This window comes from Ambystoma mexicanum, chromosome 7p (assembly GCF_040938575.1).
Source record: "Ambystoma mexicanum isolate Mex_15411 chromosome 7p, UKY_AmexF1_1, whole genome shotgun sequence".
NCBI classification, from domain to species: domain Eukaryota; kingdom Metazoa; phylum Chordata; class Amphibia; order Caudata; family Ambystomatidae; genus Ambystoma; species Ambystoma mexicanum.
The window spans coordinates 969,559,101-969,581,437 of record NC_090939.1 but is presented as its reverse complement, the minus strand read 5'-3'; the positions used below and the strand labels follow the sequence as shown (position 1 = coordinate 969,581,437).

Genomic DNA, 22,337 nt, shown 5'->3' with positions numbered 1-22,337 from the left:
GATGTAATTTTCTTATTATAGGATAGTAGTGATGTAACAACTGGACTGTAAGAAGAAAATGAGGTAAAGTCTTTTATAAGAGTATTGCAAGCGGCTAGGCGTAACAACGGGGGCCTGAAGCTAATGTAGTTGGACCTACTACAGTGACGTTAACATCTGTAAATGCACGCACAGCACTGCTAAGTGGGCATTTACAGTTTTTGGGAGGGCTTTGCCCACTCAGGCCCTCCCCTGTCTACGCCTCTGCCTGCAGCCCCACGTGATCGCATGAGAGCTGTAATCACTGGAGCCATTATGTATTCATATTTATTTAGGCCTGTCGCTCTTTGGCAAAAAAAAAAAAAAAGCTTTGTAATGAGTATCCTGAGGTGACAGCAGCACCCAGAGTTTTTTCAACGCAGAATAATCAGGCAGCCCACATTCTCGTAGAAAACAGTCAATGCCAGTTTTGCAGTGCATCGGAATTCGGATGTTGAGTTATTTTGAAATGCAATTCCTTCCTCCAAGCAATTTGATTTTGTGGGTCATTGTTGCGTAGTGACTACGCCGTTAAATTGCATTTATATCATGCAACTTAATCCCAAAGATTAAATAGAGTTTTGAGTTCTGGCATCAAAGGAGGACTCGCCACGGCTAACTAATGGTAGGTATACAAGATAACATTTGAGGTAAGCTACAGATAAGCCTTTACAATGTTTGAAATGATATAATGAATCCACACGAAAACACGATTGATGTCCTAAAGAAGAAGTGTTAGAGCTTGCACCAGAGGGTTCTATTGTGTTGTGTTGTTGGTGACCGCTGCCAAACTTAGTGCTCACAAGTTGCAGGCGAGGGCCTTTGATGAGGGAGAATGGCATCTTCCAAAGAAGATAGCTAGATTGTAAGGGATTTCATGCAATTAGAACTAGAGCAAGGGAAACAATTGAATCATCATCTTGAGCTTTCTGTGACAGAACCTTCCCATGTCTCCATGTTCAGGGTTCAGTGTGTTCATACCACAAAGGGAAGGTTGGAAAAAAGACTTTTACGGGTGCCTCCAAGCTTTCCACCCATGAACGCGGCCATGAGATCGGCCTTGAGTGGGGACAACAACGTAATATTTTTTTTCTGCTAAAAGGGTTTAAGCTGTTTCCCTGCCAGCACATTCTTTTGTTTATGCTTACATCAGTCTGTTGAAAATGAACTTATATTAAAGCTGGTGCAACAGACTTTAATCCTGAAGCAATCGGCATGCTTCCATTGTCAAGTGATGCAACGCGATCTCCAGTCCCTGTTAGGACTCCGAGGCATGTGGCTGTGAATCTCTCTGCATACCTATCACGTACTGTATAAGTCAAGCAAGAACTGAATGCAGAGTGTCTTCTTTGGTGGGCTCATGTGGCGTACATTTCATGCAGAAAAACATGTTTAAATGTGTCACTCAGTGTTTCTTTGCTCAGCAAGATATTGACCAACACATAAAATATGTGCAGACCTTTCGTCTATTAAGTACATGAGAAAAAAGGGTTGTTGCAAAGTGGTTTCTTGCAAATAGGAAACATGCAATTTGCCTGCCTGTAACCAGGCAGTCTATTTGCATGAATTGTGTGTGCAAAAATTCCAAATGCCGGAAGCTTATGGCCATTCACTTAGGTTTTCACACCCAATATCATTCATGGAAACAGCACCTGCTTTTGCAGGTGAGAACAGGGATATTGAGTCACAAGTAGATACTATAACAAGATAACAAGCCATAACTGCCCCTGAAATAGTCTACATATGCAACCATTACAAATTCAAATTTGGGGGTGGGGACATCATGAAGGCAGAAATAGCCACATTTGTACAATGTGGCCCCATGAACGGAGCAGATCGTATTTCCTTTGCATGAGGCTTTAGCACATTGTCCCTGCTGGACCATCAGCAGGACCCCCTTCAGGTAACCTGTCAGCCTGTCTCATATCACCCACTGCAGGTAGTCCAGCAGCCACCCAGCAAGTAGCAGATTGGACTCAGCAGTAGACCACCAGCAGGTAACCCATCAGCCTTCCCATCAGGAAGTTCATCAGCCTCCACAGAATCCTCCCTGCACGTGGCCAAGCAGCCTGCCCAGAAGGTCAACCCCGACAGGCAACCCAGTAGGTAGCCCACCAGCCAGTCCAGTAGCCATACTAGCAGCTACCTTAGGTCAGGAAGAAAGGGAAGAGCGTGCAAAGGCTGTACATGTTGTAAGAAAATATGGAGCCGAAGTTTATTTTCTTAAAATAAACTGAGGCCAGAAGGTGTTTCAATGGAATGAGAGAGGCATTGTTCAAAGAGTTTATTTATGCAAAAATGTTCAACTCTTGCCCGCTATCATGATAAAAAAGAGTGTACCTGCGAGATACGAATAATTACCTGCATACCAGAGTGACATAACTATAAACATAGGCCCTTTCAGTACAATTATCCAGGGACTGGGCTTTCAATGCCAAGGACATGCAGACAACTATTCCTGTGGAAATCAGAACTTTGCCACATGTGGAAATGCTAAGACCCAAGTCTTTGGAATATGATTACCAACAAAAAAACTTAACCTAGGCTCCAGAACGCTTAATCTACAGTCCAATTTCTCAGCATGTTTCTATAATTTTGATGCCATGTGTAGAAAGAAAACATGTGTAATTTTAAAATGTGTATCTTTCTTTCCATTGGTAAATAATGCCCAGAGAACATTGATACAAAGTTTAAATGATGAAAATGAACCCAATTTGAGGTTCCATTACTTTCAATAAAACTACTTTCTATTTGACTTGAAAATGGTGTGTGTCTGAATCTATTTAACTGCGCTCGACTTGGAGCAGTTAGGAATGTGTCATAAGACCTCAGATCATGAGCCATGAATTTGTTTACCCCAAAAAAGAGAATCACATGCCAAGCAAAATCTTATTCAAACAAGTTTTCCAGCCTCTGGTCATAAAACGTGTTTACCCAATAGAAAATATTTTTTGCAGCTTTCATGGAAATTAGCTTACTTCCTATGTCTGAACAGTGTCTGTAGGAACAGTATCATCTTGTGACCAAAATAGGCATTTATTAGCTAAACTTCTGGTCAAATTGGACACAAAATATTACATGGTTAGTATTTGAATTTAAAAATATAATCAATTAAACGTGTATAACTTTAATGTGGAAGATCGTATAAACACGTTGTGATTTACAGATACAAAATGTGCATTTAGCAGATAAAACATGCACCTGGTTTTTGATAAAGTATTACAAAATATGAAAAATGATTATCTCTGTAAATATACATCTCACACAGGCTTATAACATCTTTAATCATTCATCCTGTAGTGTACATTTTATAGATCTTTATGTTATTAAGCTAGCACAGGTGAGACCCACGCAAATGAGCCATTCACATAATCAGATCCCTCTGACTATTCCACTCCCTTGACAACCTGTCACAGCACTCTTTCTCTCACCTGATAACTATGGATTGCTGCTAGGGACCTAGCCACTCCCTACCCACCTTGTGCTGGCTAGAAATGCACACACACATTTTAGAAATCCTCTCTTCACCTCTTACATCTCAGACTACGATCCTTGAAGGGCGTTCGGTCCCACAGTGTTTCAAGACAGTAGTATATACATAGAGGCTATACAAGTGCCATGTAACATAATATAACATAACATTCACATCAAAGGTTATGTTACAAAAATGAAATACCAATCAACATGGTTTGGAGTGATATACCCTCTCCGTCTTCCAGTCACAAGACTAGGGGTGGATATTGCCAGTCACAAGAGAAGGAGTGAAGGTCCCACCACTGAGTCACAAGATTAGGAGAGGGGTTTTGTGTTATAAAATACCTGCTACACAGAAAGACACAAATCAAGAAGAAGAAAAGTTTCAGATCTCAGATATTGCTGAAAGCTGGCTAGCTTCAGAAGATAACGGAGACAAACTAGACGAGTGGTTTGCATGCATGTTGCAGAAAGGAGCCCTTTCAGAGAGAGATGCGCAGATGATATTGGAGACTGGTTTCCAGACAGGCAGCTGGAAGGGACCTTGCTGATGGAAGAACTCTTGACTGAGAGAGCCAAGGCTGTTCCCAAAGATTAAGGTAACCTTATAAAATTGTAAGTACTCAGCCCAGAATACTTCAGATTGTCCCATAGGCTGCCCATGATAAAAGCAGAGAATGAGAAGGTCTGGGAACAACAAGGGGATGCAAGTTTTAAAAGGGACACAAGGGCAGTGTAAGATAAAATTGCACTGTGTTCTCTATTTTAAACTGAATGTAGCTGAAAAGTTATCTTCATAAAGCCCAATGCATTTTTGTACTGAGAAACACAGTTTAAAACTGCAATTTTAATGTAATTCGTTTTTGTTAAATGAAGTACCATTTAAAATAGAGTTTTATTTTTGAGCTCCTATTGACAGAGATTGATGTGGGCCATATCAGGAATTACGGAATGATGGAATCTAATTTAAAATTATCACCAATGAGATCCTAGTCATTAAAAAGTTACTTGTGCAACAGGAAGTAGCTCTGTGTATTCATTCTATTCATAGAAAATCATTCAAAGTGTAAACACATGCAATCCCTTTTCCTAAAATTCACAGGTAAACCAATGTGAGACGTGAAGGGCAAAGGTGATTTAATATTGTACCGCTTACTTGAAAATATTACCTCTCCTTCCCACAATCTGTAGATCTGAAGGCAAATGAATAGAAATAGATACAAACTGTACATACACATATTAATTGAAAGCTGCACACACATATGTAGATTGAAAACTACACACACATATTCATTGATAGCTGCAAACACACAAACACATGGACTGAAAATCGCACACACACCTTAAAGAAACCCTTGCTTCACGTTCAATTGAGATGCTGTAAATCATACAACAGTTCTCTGATTTTGTAAATAGTGTGTTTGCCAAGACTGGAGGGGGCATCTGTACCTCTGCCCACTATATTGTTGGGGCACAGGCACAGAGCATCCCAGACAAGGTTCGCTAGTGGTAGCTATCGACGACCAACCAAGGATGAGACTCAAGGGAGAGGATGCAGGCTAGGTAAAGTGAAACCCCTGGCTCCCCACAATGGAATATCCACACACTATGTTGGGTGATAACACAGTCCTTTAATTAAAGGATACAAAATCAGGTAGGTGAAAATAAATAAATAAGACTCACTTTATGCTAGACATATAATCAGGTAACTTAACTTAATATATACAGCTATATGTGGTACAACTGTTACCACTAACTTTAGTTATATGCACCAACTGCTGACAGTTATTAAAAAGCATTTAAGTTGTTAGGCAAGGGTTACCCTCATGAACATTAATGTAGAAAGGCATGTAATACTTAAATCATAGGCAGAATGTGTTTTCTTTAGTGTAAAAATGCAATACTGTGTGAGGAGCCCCCCCCCCCACCTGGGCCACCTGGAAGGAAAGGTTAAGGTGTACTTTATGTTATATTTTACTGCCCTGTCCAAATATGTTCATTAATAGTCTTCTTTTGTTTCTACAGATCCCGCACCCCCAAAGCACATGGGAAGCCATGGGAGAACATGATCCAAGATGAATCTGGGGCCCCTGGAAGATTCTTGACGATGGAAGTTGTTCTTCCTCGTCACAGTACCATGGGTGCCTTGGAAGGCGAAGTGGCAGAGCTTCTCTGTTTCACTCAACAATGCCCCTCAATGATGGATCCCTCTTGGAAGAAGGAGTCATTGGGACATTGGTGTTGAACACGAGAAGGGAACCAAGCCATGTCAGAAAGGCAGCAATGCAGGTCTGCCACAGTGGTCTCCATTGTTAAGTTGCTACGTAGGCTGTGGATGTCCCACAAAGGTTAAACTTGCTGTGTACCTCAACAAGGCTTGAATGAAGGAAGTAAGTCATTTGGTGGTCATTGAGCACTTTCGGTGGTGACAAGTTCAGTGGTAGTAGCAGGTGTCAGGTTTTGGTATATTCAGTCAGCCGACTTTTGGTTCTTTGCTGCTGTAGCCACAGAACGGATGACAGGGTGGCTTCTGGTGACTTGGACTAGAGCCCTGGACTAGACTGTGGATCCTTACCAAGTCTGGACCTCTGGACTCTTTCTTCGTGGTTTGGTGGTGGCAAACCCACCGGCTGGCACTCCTGTGAAGACAGCAACCTGGATCTTTTCCAGCATGCAAATGTGCACAGATGTCATGGCTGCAGGGCCACTTCTTGTGTTACTTGAAACTTTAGCAGCTATGGGTGTCGGGCAACACTATGCCAGGGTGCCCCTTCTTCCGGGCGATACACAGCAACTTAGCTGCCAGTAGTCACAAACACTCCACCAGACCCTGGGTGACACAGATGGACTGCTTGGGCTTAGGATGTCCATGCACTCCTCTTCTCGACCCATGAAGGTCCCTTCTCCCGACGGCAGACACACAGGACTGGCTTCCAGGACACTTTGGGTGAAAAGCAGCAGTCTTTCGATTTCTTGAAGAGTAACAGCAGCAGCACTTCGTTTTCCAGCTTGATTCCAGGATGCAAGCTTCTTGAGACTTTAGTTTCTTGCTTTGGTTTAGATTTTCAGCTTCTGACAAGGTGCTGAGTGAGGGGTCGCTTGTTATGCAAACATCTCCCCATTCATTCAGCTGAGCTAGGTTAATTAAGCCAATCACACACAAGTGCATTCATGCAGGCAGCACCCAATCAGGCTCAGAGGCATTCAGGTCATCCAGCCAAAACACAGGATGTGGATTGGAGGCAACTCCCCAGCCTTTCTGAACACAGACTGCATTCATTCCAGTTTAAGTCAGGGCTGGCTCAGGCAATGTTTGTCACACAACCAAAACCAGACATCCACAACACATAATGTGACTTGACTCCCCTTTCCATTCATGCATATCCCGCCCCAAGAGTGTACCCACAACAGGCAGTCCTTGGGAGGGCTCCAGCCAGTCTGGCAGGAGGCAGGCACGGGGCCATAAATGGTCCTTTCACCCAACAGCCATTCAGGGGAAGGGAATAGGAATTTGAGAAACAAGGAGTAAAGGAAGAAGAAACCAAGAGGCTACAGTGGCCATCTTGCCTTTGTGTAGGAATTCATTGATTCTTATGGCAGGACCTAGAGTTTAACTTTGGATAGAGTGCTGCACTCTTAACCCCCTTTCTTACATGTGGATGTTATGTTTTGTGCTACTATGCCCACGGGCCTGGCTTATGTGCTATACAAATACAAATAAATAAATCAAATAAATCTGCTTGGTAATCCATAAGGGCAGCTATAAGCTCTGCTCTAGACTTACCCTCAAAGTCTAATTCTCTCTCTTTGCGTGTACTTTTTAGAGCTTCTAAGTTAATTCTGGTCAATTTACCATTAGCAATAGGTTCCATTGTTTGTAGTGATGTCTTTTAGTATAAACCACCAACTTTCTAAGTGTAGATGTTTTGTAAGTAGCAAGCTCTGCCACCATTGTAAAGACTGGAGGAGGCATATCTGAATGTCTGCCCAATATATGGTTGGGGTAGAGACACAGGGCACCCCAGTCAAGGTTCTCTAGTGGTAGCTATGGACGAGCAATGAAGGCTGAGGCTCAAGGGAGGTGATGCAGGCTGTTTCTTAGGTATAGTGAATCCCCAAGCTCCCCACAATGGAATGTCCCCACACAGTTCTTTAATTAAAGGATAAAAAGTCAGGTAGGTATATACAAATAAATAAGACTCTCTGTGTACTCAAAATCTAATCAGGTTACTTTAATTAATATATGCAACTCTATGTGGTACCACTATTACCTCTAACCTTAGTTATAATACACCAACTGTTGACAGTTATTAAAAAGAATTTAAGTTGTTAGGCAAGAGTTAACCACATGAACATTAATGTAAAAAGGCAGGTAATACTTAGAATATAGGCAAATATTTTCCTTAGTGTAAAAATGGAATACTGTGTGAGGATTCGACGACATGGGCAACCTGTAACAAAACGTTAAGGTATACTTTATGTTGTATTTTGCAGCCCAGTCCAAATATGTTCATTAATACAAAACAAAAGAGGTGGTGGCTGGAAGGTTTGGAATTACTCCTAACCTCTGGCATTGTTCTGGGCATCCCTCCAGACCATCGTTCTTCGCCTGCCAAGCCATTACAAAAGGGGAAAGACCATATGCAAATCAGGATTGGTCCCACCCAAAATTGGGGCAGTGCAGCCTGAACTACTTGGTCACATCCCTTCTGCACAAGACCACAAGCATCCCCAAACATGTTTCAACCTTTAAGGGCCTCATCAGAGGGGAGTAGCTTGGGTTGCTAGGCCCAGCAGGCAAGGGACCCACGTGTGGGCATACCGTCCCACTCAGGGTGACTTACGCAAAACAAAAGATGTGATTGCTGGAAGGTTTGGAATTAATCCTAACCTCTGCGATTGCTCTGGACAACCCCCCAGACCATCATTCTAATAGTGCTTTGTTTTCTAGAGTTCCCACTACCCAAAAGTACCTGGGAAGCCACGGGAGAACATGATTCAAGACAAATCCAAGACAAGTCCACAACATGGTCTCCGTTTACCCCCCACCTTCCATATTCTGGGCCGCACGCATCCCTCATTTGACCAACAGCGCACTGTACCCCGCTTTCATCATTGCGTGTCAACTGCGCAACAGCATGTGTGCACGCACACCCTGTGTGGATGAGGCGGCACTAAAAGCTGTGAGAGCGGCGATTGTGGGAGGAGGTGGAGGAGGCAGGACGGAGGCTTCATGGACCTGGACATACGAACTGAAGGGCATCATCAAGTCGAGTCTGGAGACAGCGCAGACAGCACGCATTAATGTGTATAGCCTTTCCAAAATGGGAATTGTGCATGTTTATTCCCCGCACAACAAATCCTGCCAATCCTAGATATACTCTGTGAGAAACCTGAGGGTGTTCTCACTCCTGGACCCCTTGGATCCACTGCACAGGTGGCCAGGGAAAGGCAATGAAGACTATGCTCTTTTCCCACTCTGGTACTGGGACGAGGAAGATGCCTACTGAGAGTTGTAAGGGTCAGGCATGTCCTTTAATTGTGGTCAGGCAGCGCTAATTGAACAATCACACCTGGAGCCTGTCAAAGGGCTGCAGGTGTATAAAAGGAGCCCAATTCAAATTGTGAGGAGGAAGGTGGAAGCAGAGGCAGAGTCGAAGCAGCAGTAGCAGAGAGCCCTAGAAAAGCAGCAGGGAACTGTGGCAAAGAGGCACGCAGAGGCGCTGAAGTCTACTGAGGGAAGCGACCTGTGGAAGCAAGGCGTGAGAGTTGAAGCCCTGTGGAGCTTGTCAAGTGCTGGAAAGGGAGCCGTGCAGAGCGGTCGTCCCTTTTCAGGGAATTGGAAATGCTTATTCCCCTGTGTTCAGAAGGTGACACAGTAGGGTCTGACGGGCAGGAAGTTGAACCCTGATCTGGAAAGCCAAGGACTGAGCTATCTACACTACTGGGAGGCCTTTAAACACAACCAGTGAGTTTCTAGCAAAGGAGAAACCTGGTATGCAAGTGAGTGAACTTCCCGCGAGGAATACATTGTATTGGAGTGGTCGCATATGAATGATAACACGTTTTTGAAGGTCTCTGAGCACACGGTATTCTATTCTAAAGTAAATAATGAAGTATTAACTTTCTGTGAAGCATACATTGCATCAGAGTAGTCGCGTGTGAGAGATGACACGTTTTGGAAAATCTCAGAGCATTGAACATTTAATTTCTGAAAGAATAAGGAAGTATTATACTGCGGGCTGAACAACGACAGTGTTGTGAATGCAACTCACACTTAATGAACAATTTTGCAGAAGTGTTGCACAGAGGGACGAATAACAAATATGGTTTTGAGAGCAACTCTCACCTATTGAACACCATACTTACACCATGGGTAAAAATGGAAGGTGTGTTATAAGTGCAACCCATGTCCCATGAATTCTAAAACTGAACGAAAACCTTAACAAGTACCATTGCACATTTATTGAATACCAATTGAGTGAAATCTTCACAAGTGAAGTCAAAAGCTGAATATTACAAAGAATTACCTTTTTATGACTTTGAAGTTACTTTTGAATATAATCACAATTTATACCTGATCTATCAACAATATCAAGGAATGGCTCATGAGTAGCAAAGACTTTTAAAGTGACAAAAGACAATTTTGGTGTGGCTAGACTTGTCTTGGGAAAGGGCAAGTTAGGTCTTTCTCATTCCTGACATTTACATTAATAAAATTATTTGTTTTGAATCCTGAATCTGTTCCCTGTGTCCACTGAAGAGATCTGGCCTGAAGGATGCCTGGGGGCGAGGGGAGCAGTCCCTTTAAAAAGGGATTAAGATTACTGTTTGACTGCCAATGGCCATCTTGGAACCGTGACATCACTTCCTGTGGCCATTTTGAATCCTTGACATCACTTCCTGTGGCCATTTTGGACCAAACCCATCTCCAGCTGAAAGCCACAAGAGGCTCCTCTAGCAACACCAATCAGGAAGAAATTGCCTCATCCCAGCAACAGCAGGAACAATATCAGAGAGACCAACCACTATTGAACTAGGTGATTAGGTGACAAGAGCATGTGTCATTCCTTCTGAACTTCCTAGAGGCGTCCCAGTAAAGTGCGGAATATTGAAGGGTGAAAACCAGCCCTTGACCAGCCTCTTAGCCTATAACCCATTGATTTTGCCTTTCTCCCTGTTACCCTTTGAGTACCCGAAGCTGACAAATTACTGTACTATCTCTCCACACTGTGCTACCAAACTATAATGCATTCACTCCTGCTCCTCCTACTCACCTCTCCCTACTTCCTCCTTTCCTATCTCTATTATAAAAATCACAACTCGAAACTCCCACTACTCCATTTCTCTTCCACCTCTTTAAAAAAATCAAAGCCAACCAGCTAGACATTCCTCCTCTAACACCTATCCACCTCGCCTCTCTTCCTCTGAGACTCAACTTCTGTTCTCTTACTTACCTCATCAACTGAACATTGCACTCTGAAATGCTCAGTCTGTATGAAACAAAACCTGCTTTATCACTGACTACTTTCACTCCGGATCTCCTTCCCTTGACCTTCTTGCTATCACTGAAACCTGGATTTCTCCATCTGACACTGCCAATCTGGCAGCCCTTTCTGAATCCAAACTATCCTTCATTCACTCTCCTCGACTGACTGGCAGCGGTTGCGGCATCGGACACCTTCTCTCTTCCCACCTCATTGCTTCACAAATCTCCAAGGTCACGTTCTCTCCCCGCTTTTGAATTCACCATCTCTATTGTTACTCTGTTTCACTCGGTTCACATATTTTCCATCTATCACCCTCCCAGTACCACTGATATGATATGATAGGTTATTTATAACGCGCTTAATACCCAGAGGTTTCTAAGCGCGGACCCAGGGATCGAACCTAGGTTGCTCCGTGTCGTCTTGTTTCCAAGTCGAGCACCTTGCTCCCTGAGCTATCCTCCTGGGCCACTGGACCATCCTTTGATGACCTTGTGCAACTCCTTGATTCTCTTTCCACTAAAAATCACCTCATTCTCCTGAGTGACTTTAACCTTCCCTCTCCAACTACTTCCCAGAAATCTGAAATGCAGTCTTTTCTTAGTGACCATGCTCTCCACTCTATCCATAACCTACCTACCCATACAGGGGGTAACTCTTTGGATCTCTAATTCATCTCCACTTCTCTTTCAGCCACTAATACTACTTTCACAACATCCATATCCGATCCCTCAATTGGTTCCACCATCATATCCTTTCCACCCTTTGACCTTTCCTCACCACTTGCTTCACCAATTACTAAAGGGAACTGTAAAACTTTTGCCATTCCCCACTTACGCTCTGATCTACAGTTCCCCTTCCTTCCTTCACACCCGATACCTCTCCCACCAACACTGTGTTCTCCATCTTCCAATCCCTACTATATGACTCATTTTCCTCTCACTTCCCACTGCTTACTTTCACCCCTAAGTCTGAGCATCCTGAACCATGGGTCACTCCATTCATACACTCTCTCTGCACAGGCGTGTCGGGTGCTGTTCAAATGGAGGCATACTGTGAGAAACCTAAGGGTAAGTGATCAGCGATGGGATCTGCAGGATTAATGGTCAGCAAAAACAGGCCTTTGGACATTGTGAGAAAAGTTCAATGAGTGCAGAGAGAGATAGATGAGGCAAGAGAAGGGGTTTACATGATGTAGAAGGGACATGAGTCACAGGTTACATGTTTGTGACCAATAAAAATAATTGTATTGCATATTTAAAAAGCAGTTTATGGCTAAGTGTTCCCACTTTTAGACCCTCGACTACAAGGTGTATTATTGACCCTTTTAAAAGCACTGAATTTATCAACATTAGAAGGATGAAACCTGTGATGCAAGGCCACACTCAAATATCCAATGTGAAAACTTATTTAGCTGATCTATCATATCGGCTTTCAGCTACACTTATTTGTACACACTTTATTACTGTTGAATTGCAATTTGGATGCGATACACTTTCCTAGCCTTGCATTCCCTTCTTTGGGGAGCATGGTACGGAACAAGTTTACAGAGAATGATTGATTGATTGATATTTTATTTCTATCGCGCTCATACACAAGTGTTTCAGAGAGCGACAAGGCAAGGGAAAAGGAACAGGGTAGAACAAAAACAACGATCTTGCTAGGCCCAGTGACATTGAGAACGTGCAAGTGCAGGGTAGAAGGAGAAGGGGGAGAAGTGCATGGAAGGGGGAACAAAAGGAGAGTGCAAAGCGAGAAGGAAAAAACAAAAATAATAATAAAATAATAAATAAAAAGGCAACAAACAATGGGAGTGCAGCCAGCAAGTGGCAAGTGCTGGGTTTGTGGCAGCAGGCTGTGTAGGTCTGAAAGTGCAGGAAGAAAAGGGGAGGGCTGTATGGGTACAGATACAGACCCCAGTGCAGGGGGTGGCCCGGAGACAGTGCGTGAGGGTGGCAAGATGAGCAGGTACCTGGGCCCAGAGGACAGAGGGTGGCCAGGTGCATGGTGCCGAGGGAGAGTAGAATCAACAGGGGAGAGGGGAGGAGAAGGCAGAAGCAAAGAGGAAGGTTTTGAGGTGCTTCCGGAAACCGGAGATGGTTCTCCTCAAGTTTTAGAGTGGCAGGGAGGCTGTTCCAGAGGGAGGCCCCAGCCGAAGACAGAGATCTACCCCCAGTTCGTTTCTTTGAGAAACGACTGACCCTGAGGGAGTTAGAGGTAGAAGAGCGGAGTGCTCGAGATGGGAGGTATTTGCGGAGGGATAGCTGAAGGTATGTTGGACCCAGGCCCCAGAAACCCTTGTGGACAATGCAGAGGGTTTTGAATTTAATCCTTGCATCCACTGGGAGCCAATGGAGAGATTTCAGAGCTGGAGAGATACAATCCGAGGGCTTGAGTCTCGCAGTCCTGTTCTGGATAAGTTGTAAAGGGCAGAGAGTAGAGGCAGGTAGATTAAGAAAGAGGCTGTTGTAATAGTCCAATTTAGAGAGAACCAGAGCTTGGGAGACAGTGAGCTTCTGGGGGAATGAGAGGAAAGGAAGAATACCTCTGAGGAGGTGGAGATACAGTAGGAGGTTTGACTTTTTTGATACATCAGCGATGTGGGCGGAGAAGGAGAGTGTGGAATCAAAGGTGACTCCAAGGTTCTTGGCCTCGCAGGTGGGGATAGGAGGAGGGCCAAAGGAGGCCGGCCAGAGAGTGAGGGGAAAGGAAGGTGATGGTGTGCCAATGAGGAGGATCTCTGTCTTGCTGGCATTAAGACAAAGATCGTTGGCGGCACACCAGTCTTGGATGGCAGTTAGGCAATCAGTGATGAGAGAGGTGGAAGAGGTGGCCGAGGGCAGCCTGAAAATGAGTTGAGTGTCGTCTGCGTAGCACTGGAAGTTTGAGCAGAAAATGGCAATACAGCGGGCAAGAGTTGCCAGGTATTGGTTGAAAAGCCGGGGCGAGAGGATAGACCCCTGGGGAACACCACAGGTGGAGAGGAAGACAGATGATAGGAAGGACCCAAGTTGGACCTGGGATGGTCGATCAGAGAGGAGAGAGGTCAGCCAGGCCAGAGCCTGATCGCTGATGCCCAAGTTATCCCGGAGACGGGCGAGCAGGATGGTATGGTTGACCGTGTCAAAGGCAGAGGAGAGATCAAGTAGGATGAGAACAGAGGGAATGCTAGAGTCAAGGTTGGAAAGCAGATCTTCACGGATGTTCTGGAGAGCAGTTTCCGTGCTTTTGGCAGCTCTGAAGCCAGACTGATGGTCATGGAGACAGCCAACAGAATCAGAATGAAGGTTTAGCTGAGAGATTGCCAGCTTTTCAAGGAGTTTGCCTAAGAAGGGGGTAATGGAAATTGGGCGATAGTTGGCAGGACAAGAGGGATCCGCTGTGGGTTTCTTGAGGAGAGGTTGCACAAGGGAGTGCTTAAGAGGGGAGGAGAAGGATCCTAAGGCAAAGGAGTGGTTGCAAAAGTCGGCAAGGGCCGGAGCAAGGGTATCAATGTGGTCCTTGAGAGTTTTAGAGGAACAGGGATGAACCTGTTTTGACGAGGCTTTCATAGATCGGACTTGTCTAGCGACCTCATCAGGGGAGAAGAGAGGAAAGGAAGAGAAGGAGGGTGGGGGGGTGGCTGGAGGAGGGTCAGTGAGTACCGACGGAGAGTGGAGAGGAGAGGGGGTGGAGGAGAGTGTGGACAGGATGTCCTGGGTTTTTGAGATAAAGTGTGAGGCCAGGGCATTGCAAAGAGCCTGAGAGGCAAGGGGAGGGGTAGAGACTGCAGCAGGGTTGGCCAGCTCCTTACAAGTTCGGCCGAGCTGTTAGATGCCGCAGAGACACGGGCTTGAATGTGGACTCTCTTCTTGGTACGGACAGAGAGACGGTATTGCCTTTGGAGAAGGCGACTGGCCAGTTTGTCAGAGGATGAGCAGGAATCCCTCCATTTGTTCTCAGCCGCTCTACACCTACGTTTAAGCTAGGTTGGAGTCATACCAGGAATTGCACTTGGCTTTGGACTTCAGGCGGATCCTCATGACAGGGGCAAGAACATCAAGAGTATCAGAAATAGAAGAATAGAGAGAAGACAGGGTGAATCAGCCAGAGGAAGAGGGGGTGGGGAGAAGGTGGAAGCAAATGCCTCGACGGACACATGCGTGGGAGGGTCCGGGGAGTTGGGAGGAGGGGGTCATCAATCTCTGGTTGTGTTACTGTGCCCTGCCCATACTTTAAGGTTTTACGGAATTTTATGTCTGCACTTTATGGACTGCACTTCCCGCACAATATAAAGACTTTCAAATATGCATATTGTTAAAGAAATATGGATATTTACCTGCTCCTGCACTTGCTGGTGTAACTGCAAAAAACAAATGGATAAAGAGCATGTAAATACATTGAAATCAAAGCATCATTTTACAGCAGGATGATCGTGGCACTGGTTTGGTGTATGTCCTATACGTATTTAAATACAGTAATAAAAGTTGGGCCTTGACTCAAAATGTACATTTTTCACACTTAACCCACTCCACAAAAGCACATTCTGTAAAATGTATTGACTTAGATTATTTTGAAGTGCCGGCTGGTGCCTATTGCACATTGGGGCCTATTATGGGGCTCGGCAAGGCCACTTCCGGCAAGGCAATCCGCAGCTCGACAATGATGAGCACCCGACCTGCCGGTAAGCATTGATTGCTGCTGCTGCTCCTCCCCATTATCTTGAATCCGGCGAGATCGTCTCCATTGAAGGCCCAGCAACGACCCATAGGCCGGTGAGCCATAATCCATGAGGAGCGTAACTCCAGAAATGGCAGCTTCCTCATTGTTTACATTTTACTGTTGCTAAAGAGCATTCGCAACAGCTGATTGGCCGCTGCACGCTACTTCCATGTAGCCATGATTCCGGAGGGCGTCAGCCAGGCCATCCTGTCTGTGTCTGTCTAGGCCTGATGTGGCCGTGGGGCCTGCCACGCTGCCTAACTCATCTCCCAGCTAGCCCCACTCAGCGTCTATACGATCACTTCCTTGTGCAAGTCGCCCACCCATATGACCCTGTGAGTCCCGTTGCTTCATGATTATACAACGAACTATAAACTATCTGCACAGCGGCTCTACATGTACATTCTCATTTCGTGTTCTGAAATCTTGGCACTTTATTGTCTTTGCCTCAGCCTCCATCCTGTATCGGGAGGGCTACTCCTACTTTGCATCAATCCCCTTCCGCCCCTGCCTGCAATATCTGATTGCTCACACGACTTTGTCTGTTTCTACTGAATGCATTTGTAATACCGTATATTTGACCACCCTTTTTGCTGATCGTCTGCTTGCCTCACCCGCTAGTATTTGCATAACGAGCCTACTTTACTGCCTTATACTAATTGTGCATGGGTAGTCTGCATTTAAGGTCCTTGTATCTTCTGATCATCGTGCCAGCCCATATTAGCATGTGTGCATATTGCCTCATTTTTGCTGCAGTGCTGATTACTGATTCTTAAAGTATTAGCAGCTATATCACTGAAAAGTCAAAATTAGCGCACCCTGTGTATACTAGCTAGTCCAGCTGCCCCATTTTTGGATTAAGTCAATGTCATCTCTGTCCATAGGCAGAACTGCTAAAATTGTTCATTTATGTAAACACCAATAACCTCTAGGCTCAGTGCACTTAACCACTAAGCCTGCCCTGAGCTGCATATTGTGTACTAGCCCACTGTGCTATTGTGTATCAGCCCACTTTGCCTGCCCTGAGCTGCATTCTGTGTACTAGCCCACTTTGCTATTGTGTATCAGCCCACTTTGCCTGTCCTGAGCTGCATATTGTGTACTAGCCCACTTTGCTATTGTGTATCAGCCCACTTTGCCTGTCCTGAACTGTATATTGTGTACTAGCCCACTGTGCTATTGTGCATCAGCCCACTTTGCCTGCCCTGAGCTGCATATTGTGTACTAGCCCACATTGCTATTGTGTATCAGCCCACTTTGCCTGCCCTGAGCTGCATATTGTGTTCTAGCCTACTTTGCTATTGTGTATCCGCCCACTTTGCCTACCCTGAGCTGCATATTGTGTATTAGCCCACTTTGCTATTGTGTATCAGCCCACTTTGCCTGTCCTGAGCTGCATATTGTGTACTAGCCCACTTTGCTATTGTGTATCGGCCCACTTTGCCTGTCCTGAGCTGCATATTGTGTACTAGCCCACTTTGCTATTGTGTATCAGCCCACTTTCCCTGTCCTGAACTGCATATTGTGTACTGGCCTGCCTTGCCTGTCCTGGGCTGCATATTGGAAACCATGAGCTCCATAACCTATCAGTTGATTACCTAGACATTACTGTGACCCCCCCCCACCAGACATAGATAATCATCCTTAGGATAGAATAATCTCCACCCTCATCTATCTGACCACTCTCTGGTCCACAATGATAACAGTAAACTGCCCACCACAATTTATGCCCACTGTAACATCGAACTCTGATGAGCGCCGACTGACCATCACCCTAGACTCCGACCATCAGTCTATAGAGTCACCTATCACCTACCACTCCCTAACAAACATCCCGTGTGACACCTTAAGCAGAAACACCAAATTACGATCAAGATTACCTAAAATCTATGAACCTCCAGCCAGACTAGTCACCAAACTTAATAATAGAAGAGACTTCCAACTCAATGCCACTAAACTAAACACTTCCCCCACCAAAAATGATTCCCACTTTAACAGTCCCACTAACAATCACTGCAAATCAAGCAATAGGCCAACCAAAAAGAAAAGTCGTGTCACCCCGGCGACACCTAAACCAAATACCCCTCTGAAGGGTGCCCTTATTAATGCTCCGTCATTAATAGCACATGCCACCGAAATTGCCGATCTCATCCAAATAGGTAATTATGACCTCCAAGCCATAACGGAAACTTGGCTTCACCAAGCAGCATGACCCGCTCTGATGCTTGCCTTGGCCCCTAATTACAACATTCTCAGAAAAGATAGACCCAATTCTCGAGGAGGCGGCTTAGCCATCATTGCTAAAAATAATCTCATTATAAAAATAGATACACCCTCAAACACCAAATCCTGTGAATCCTTAACTGCTAAACTCTAACATCATCCTCTCAATCTATCAATATACACCTCATCTATAGGCCACCAGGTCGCATTGGAACGTTTGAGGAGGACATTTCTATGATCCTCTCAAACAACCTGAAAAACTCATCGCAAACCATCCTTCTGGGAGACCTGAACTTAGGTTTCAACAACCATAAAGATTTTGCAAGCGACTAATATCGCCAATGTCATCACAGAATTAGGATTTACTCAAAGAATATCACAACCTACCCATGAAAAAGGACGAACACTCGACTGGGTAGCCAACCACAACTGTAATGTAACTATTACTGATGTCAGCCCACAAATCTGGACAGATCATGCGCTCATAACCTTCCTCATAAGTGAAAACACTACCCAACCCAAGGAAAATATACTGGCTTACCAAACAGAAATAAAAAAAATATATATAACCACGGACAAACTGCTACCACTTATCCTCCCTACTCTAAGCTCCCTACCTGAATCACTGGACCCCTCAGCCCTAGTGAATGAATTTAACTCAACCATGGCCATAGCCTTGGACACTATCGCCCCTTTGAAAATGATAAAAAGTAAGCCCAGAGCACACTTAAACACCTGGTTCACCCCTCACCTCAAATCCCGATGGACTGAAAAACGCAAATGTGAATCTACCTGGCGACTAACTCCATCTGAGACTAATAAAGCAGATCTTATCAACACCTCTAAGACTTACAAGAATTAAATAAGGAGAGCTAAAAAAGAGAACTTTAACAACAGAATACTGCAGGATAAATCTGGAACCAAAGAGCTATTCATTATACTAAAGGAACTGGAAAATCCATCCCTGCTCCGGACGACTGTGACAAAAATACAACGTGGTGCTCCAACATCCAAAAAGTGCTAAACAACAAAATAGCTACACTCCAAACCAAAATTGAGAAAAAGAAACAAAATATTAATCCTTCAACTAATCAAAGAGGTAAACCACCTACTTCTACCAAACCAGAACAAAAATTCAACTTCACCAAAGTAACTATTTTAGAGATAGAAAAGATAATACTCTCACTCCAACCTTCCAACTGTCGAGGTGACATATGCACAGCCCAACTGATAAAGGATGCGGCCAGAGACCTATCCCATTTATTTCTAAACTCATTAATGCCTCCTTTGCATCAGGCACGATACCAGACAACCTCAAACAATCCTGGATCCTCCCCCTCCTTAAAAAGCAAACTTTAGACCCGTCCATCCCGACTAACTACAGGCCAATTACAATGGTACCATTTCTGCTAAAAATACTAGACAGAGTGGCTTACTTACAGATTCAAAAATACTTGGAGCTGCATCAACTATTATGCACTAGACAATCAGGTTTCAGGCCTCAGCACGGTACCGAAACCACACTTATCGATCTCAAAACCCAGGTCGATGAGCTGAGAGACCTTGGAAAAACAGCCTTACTCCTAATACTGGATCTCTCAGCGGCATTTGACTTGGTAGATCATGATGTGCTCTGTACCCACCTGGAATCTGCGGCCCACTTCTCTACACATGCCATTGCATGGATCACGCCGTTCTTAAGTGGCAGAACTATGAGGGTTTTCTCTACCTCTGCAGCGGCTGACCCAGTACCTATCACATGTGGCGTTCCCCAGGGCTCCTGCGTCTCCCCTACCACGTATAATATTTTCACAAAGCCCCTGTTTGATGATCTGGATCTTCTGGGTGTCACCTACACTAACTATGCAGATGACACACAGATTCTCATCCCACTTTTGGGGGATTATGAACAGGATTTGGCCTTGGTGAATAAGATATACCTCATCATCCAGGCATGGATGGCCCGTCATGGTCTATGCCTGAATGATGACAAAACGGAACTCATCATACTGGGGAATACACATAATATCAAAAGACTGAATGATGACTATTCATCATTTGTTATAGATGGCAACACCATTAAGGTAGCAAAAGAAGTAAAAACATTAGGTTTTTACCTTGACTCTTGCCTCTCTCTAACAAAGCAGGTGAGTGCGATGGCCTCTAGTACCGCATACACCTGTAAGTTGATTAGAGCAGCAAAACCATACCTGCCCACTACTAGCTGCCTCACCCTATCAAGAGCTCTGGTATTATCCAAATTTGACTATTGTAACGCATAGGGTCTAATAAACACACTCTGCAAGAAATCCAAATCTTGCAGAACAATGCCCACAGAGCTACCTTAGGAATCCCAAGAAGAGAGCATATCTCAGATGTCAGAAGACAATCTAACTGGCTTTCCACAGCGGACAAAATTAAACTTAAAACAGTATCACTAACATTCAAAAGTATTAATGATTTAGCCCCCAAATACTTAACAGAAAGGTTCAATAGAAGTACTTCCAATAGACATACCAGAGAAGCATATACCAACCAGCTAGTTGTACCCGCATTTAAACTGAGCACTGCCGGAGGCAACAGCTTCCCTGTCAAAGCAGCCCAGTTGTGGAACTCCCTTCCATCCTCTTTAAGGTCTGACCAATCCTATCCACACTTCAGACTTAACTGTATTAAATGGCTGAAAGAAAACGACCCATAACTATCTGACATCAAGACCACTTACGTCTTACCCATCTGTTAATCTGCAGCTGAACGTATACTTACATGTTCAGCTCCCCCGCTTACCCCACCTTGCTCTTTGACTGTCAATATATACTGTGTATACACCTATGTGTACAAATACTTGTGTATATAACTCTGTATGTAACTTCCTGTACAAACTTGTAGGGTAAGCATTACCCTGTTGTCAATGTATCCTGTATCTACTTGGAATGCGTAACTGTAACCTGTAAGCTTAAAGTATTCTTGTACACGCGCACGGATACCTTCGGGTCTGGCGCACGCTATAAATAAATAAACAAACAAACAAACAAACTCGAGCCGGCTCCATTAGTCCTGGGTACAGCAGTACCTCGGTGGGATCCAAGGATCAACCGGCTTTATGGTAGTGCAGGGTGAACCCACGTAGGCCATGCAGACACGGGCCTGGGGTGTCGGTGCACCCATGGATGCCTGGAGCATCCGGTTGGGAGAGTGGCCTGGGCGGACCTAGGGCACTACGCTGGCCCGAGGGTCCCAGGCCAGCAACAGACCTGCAGGATCGTGATTACACAGTGTGGGCCTGCAGGCCCCGAGTAAGAGACGGACACAAAAATCTATTCTTGCAGTCTGCCACCGTTCTACTAAGGCACGTGCGTGCAGGTGCTCCTTTTATTAGCTTGGTGTCATGACATAGTCATGACACCTCTTAAAAGGGCAATACACATGTGGGAGGGACACACCTCCATCCTCCTTTTTCATAACAAACAAAAACAGATATCACTGAATATTAACTGATCCTCCCCCCGTTACAAAATGACAATACTGAGACCACATGCAAATTGCGGGGGAAAACAATGACCAGATACATCTGGATTCACATAGCTGCAAACATATACTGTATCAACCACACAGTAAATATTCGGCAGGTTACAGTCGCGATTGGTGGGCTGCTGATGGCACGCTGGTAGTTCTACCACCTATTACGAGACCCTTTATTAACCTGGGGTGAATGGAACTTCAACCACCGAATGAAACTATTGTCAGCTACTTGCACCATATTAAACATGCCGACAATCTGCAGGAGCACAGCTTCACATAGACACTCTAACTGGGAACACTTTAAACATGTCTGTAAGATGCAGACTAACATCATTAAGATATATGTTTACTGAGTCCTCTTTAAGCATCTGTCGGGCTGCAGGAAACCAGTTCAAACTTCCACTAGTGTCAATTCAGGACAGTCGATAGCACAGTTCAGGGGCATCAATAGCACAGTTCAGCAACTGGCAAAGCCACACCCAGGGCACTGGTGGCCACATCGACTTAGCCCCTTGAAGTTGGGGTGGGCAGACAGTTCAGAGGCCGGCAGAACTGCACCCGGGGCACTGTGGCCACACTGGCTTAGTCCCTTGATGTTGGGGTAGGCAGCGTGACACTAGTAGTAGGGATACTAGAGTGCGCCACATTCAGGTTTGCCCAGGTGGGATTGCCTCTAGATGTTGACAGGGCATGGGTGGTAGCATGTTACTCACCCCCTCTTCCTGGCCACACAAAGCACCCTCACAGTGGAGGGCCCCACCAACATTAGTGCCGGCTTAATGGTAAGCCGTCTTCGGAGAGGTCACACCATGCAGCAAACAGAAGTTACATCATTGCAGCGGGTGTCGGGCAGCGAGACATTGGTGGCATAGTTTCTGGGCCACACTCCCCCAAGCAGGAGTTGCTTGTCTT

General features: G+C 44.9%; 1 protein-coding gene across 1 annotated transcript in view; it reads right to left on the bottom strand.

The window, feature by feature from the left end:
* The window catches only part of ZPLD1 (zona pellucida like domain containing 1), a 395,074-nt gene that overhangs the window by 58,682 nt on the left and 314,055 nt on the right, over positions 1-22,337 (bottom strand). Inside the window, exon 11 of the mRNA XM_069636318.1 lies at positions 15,298-15,321. Coding sequence (XP_069492419.1) covers positions 15,298-15,321 — 24 coding nt within the window. The remainder of the gene's footprint in view (positions 1-15,297; positions 15,322-22,337) is intronic.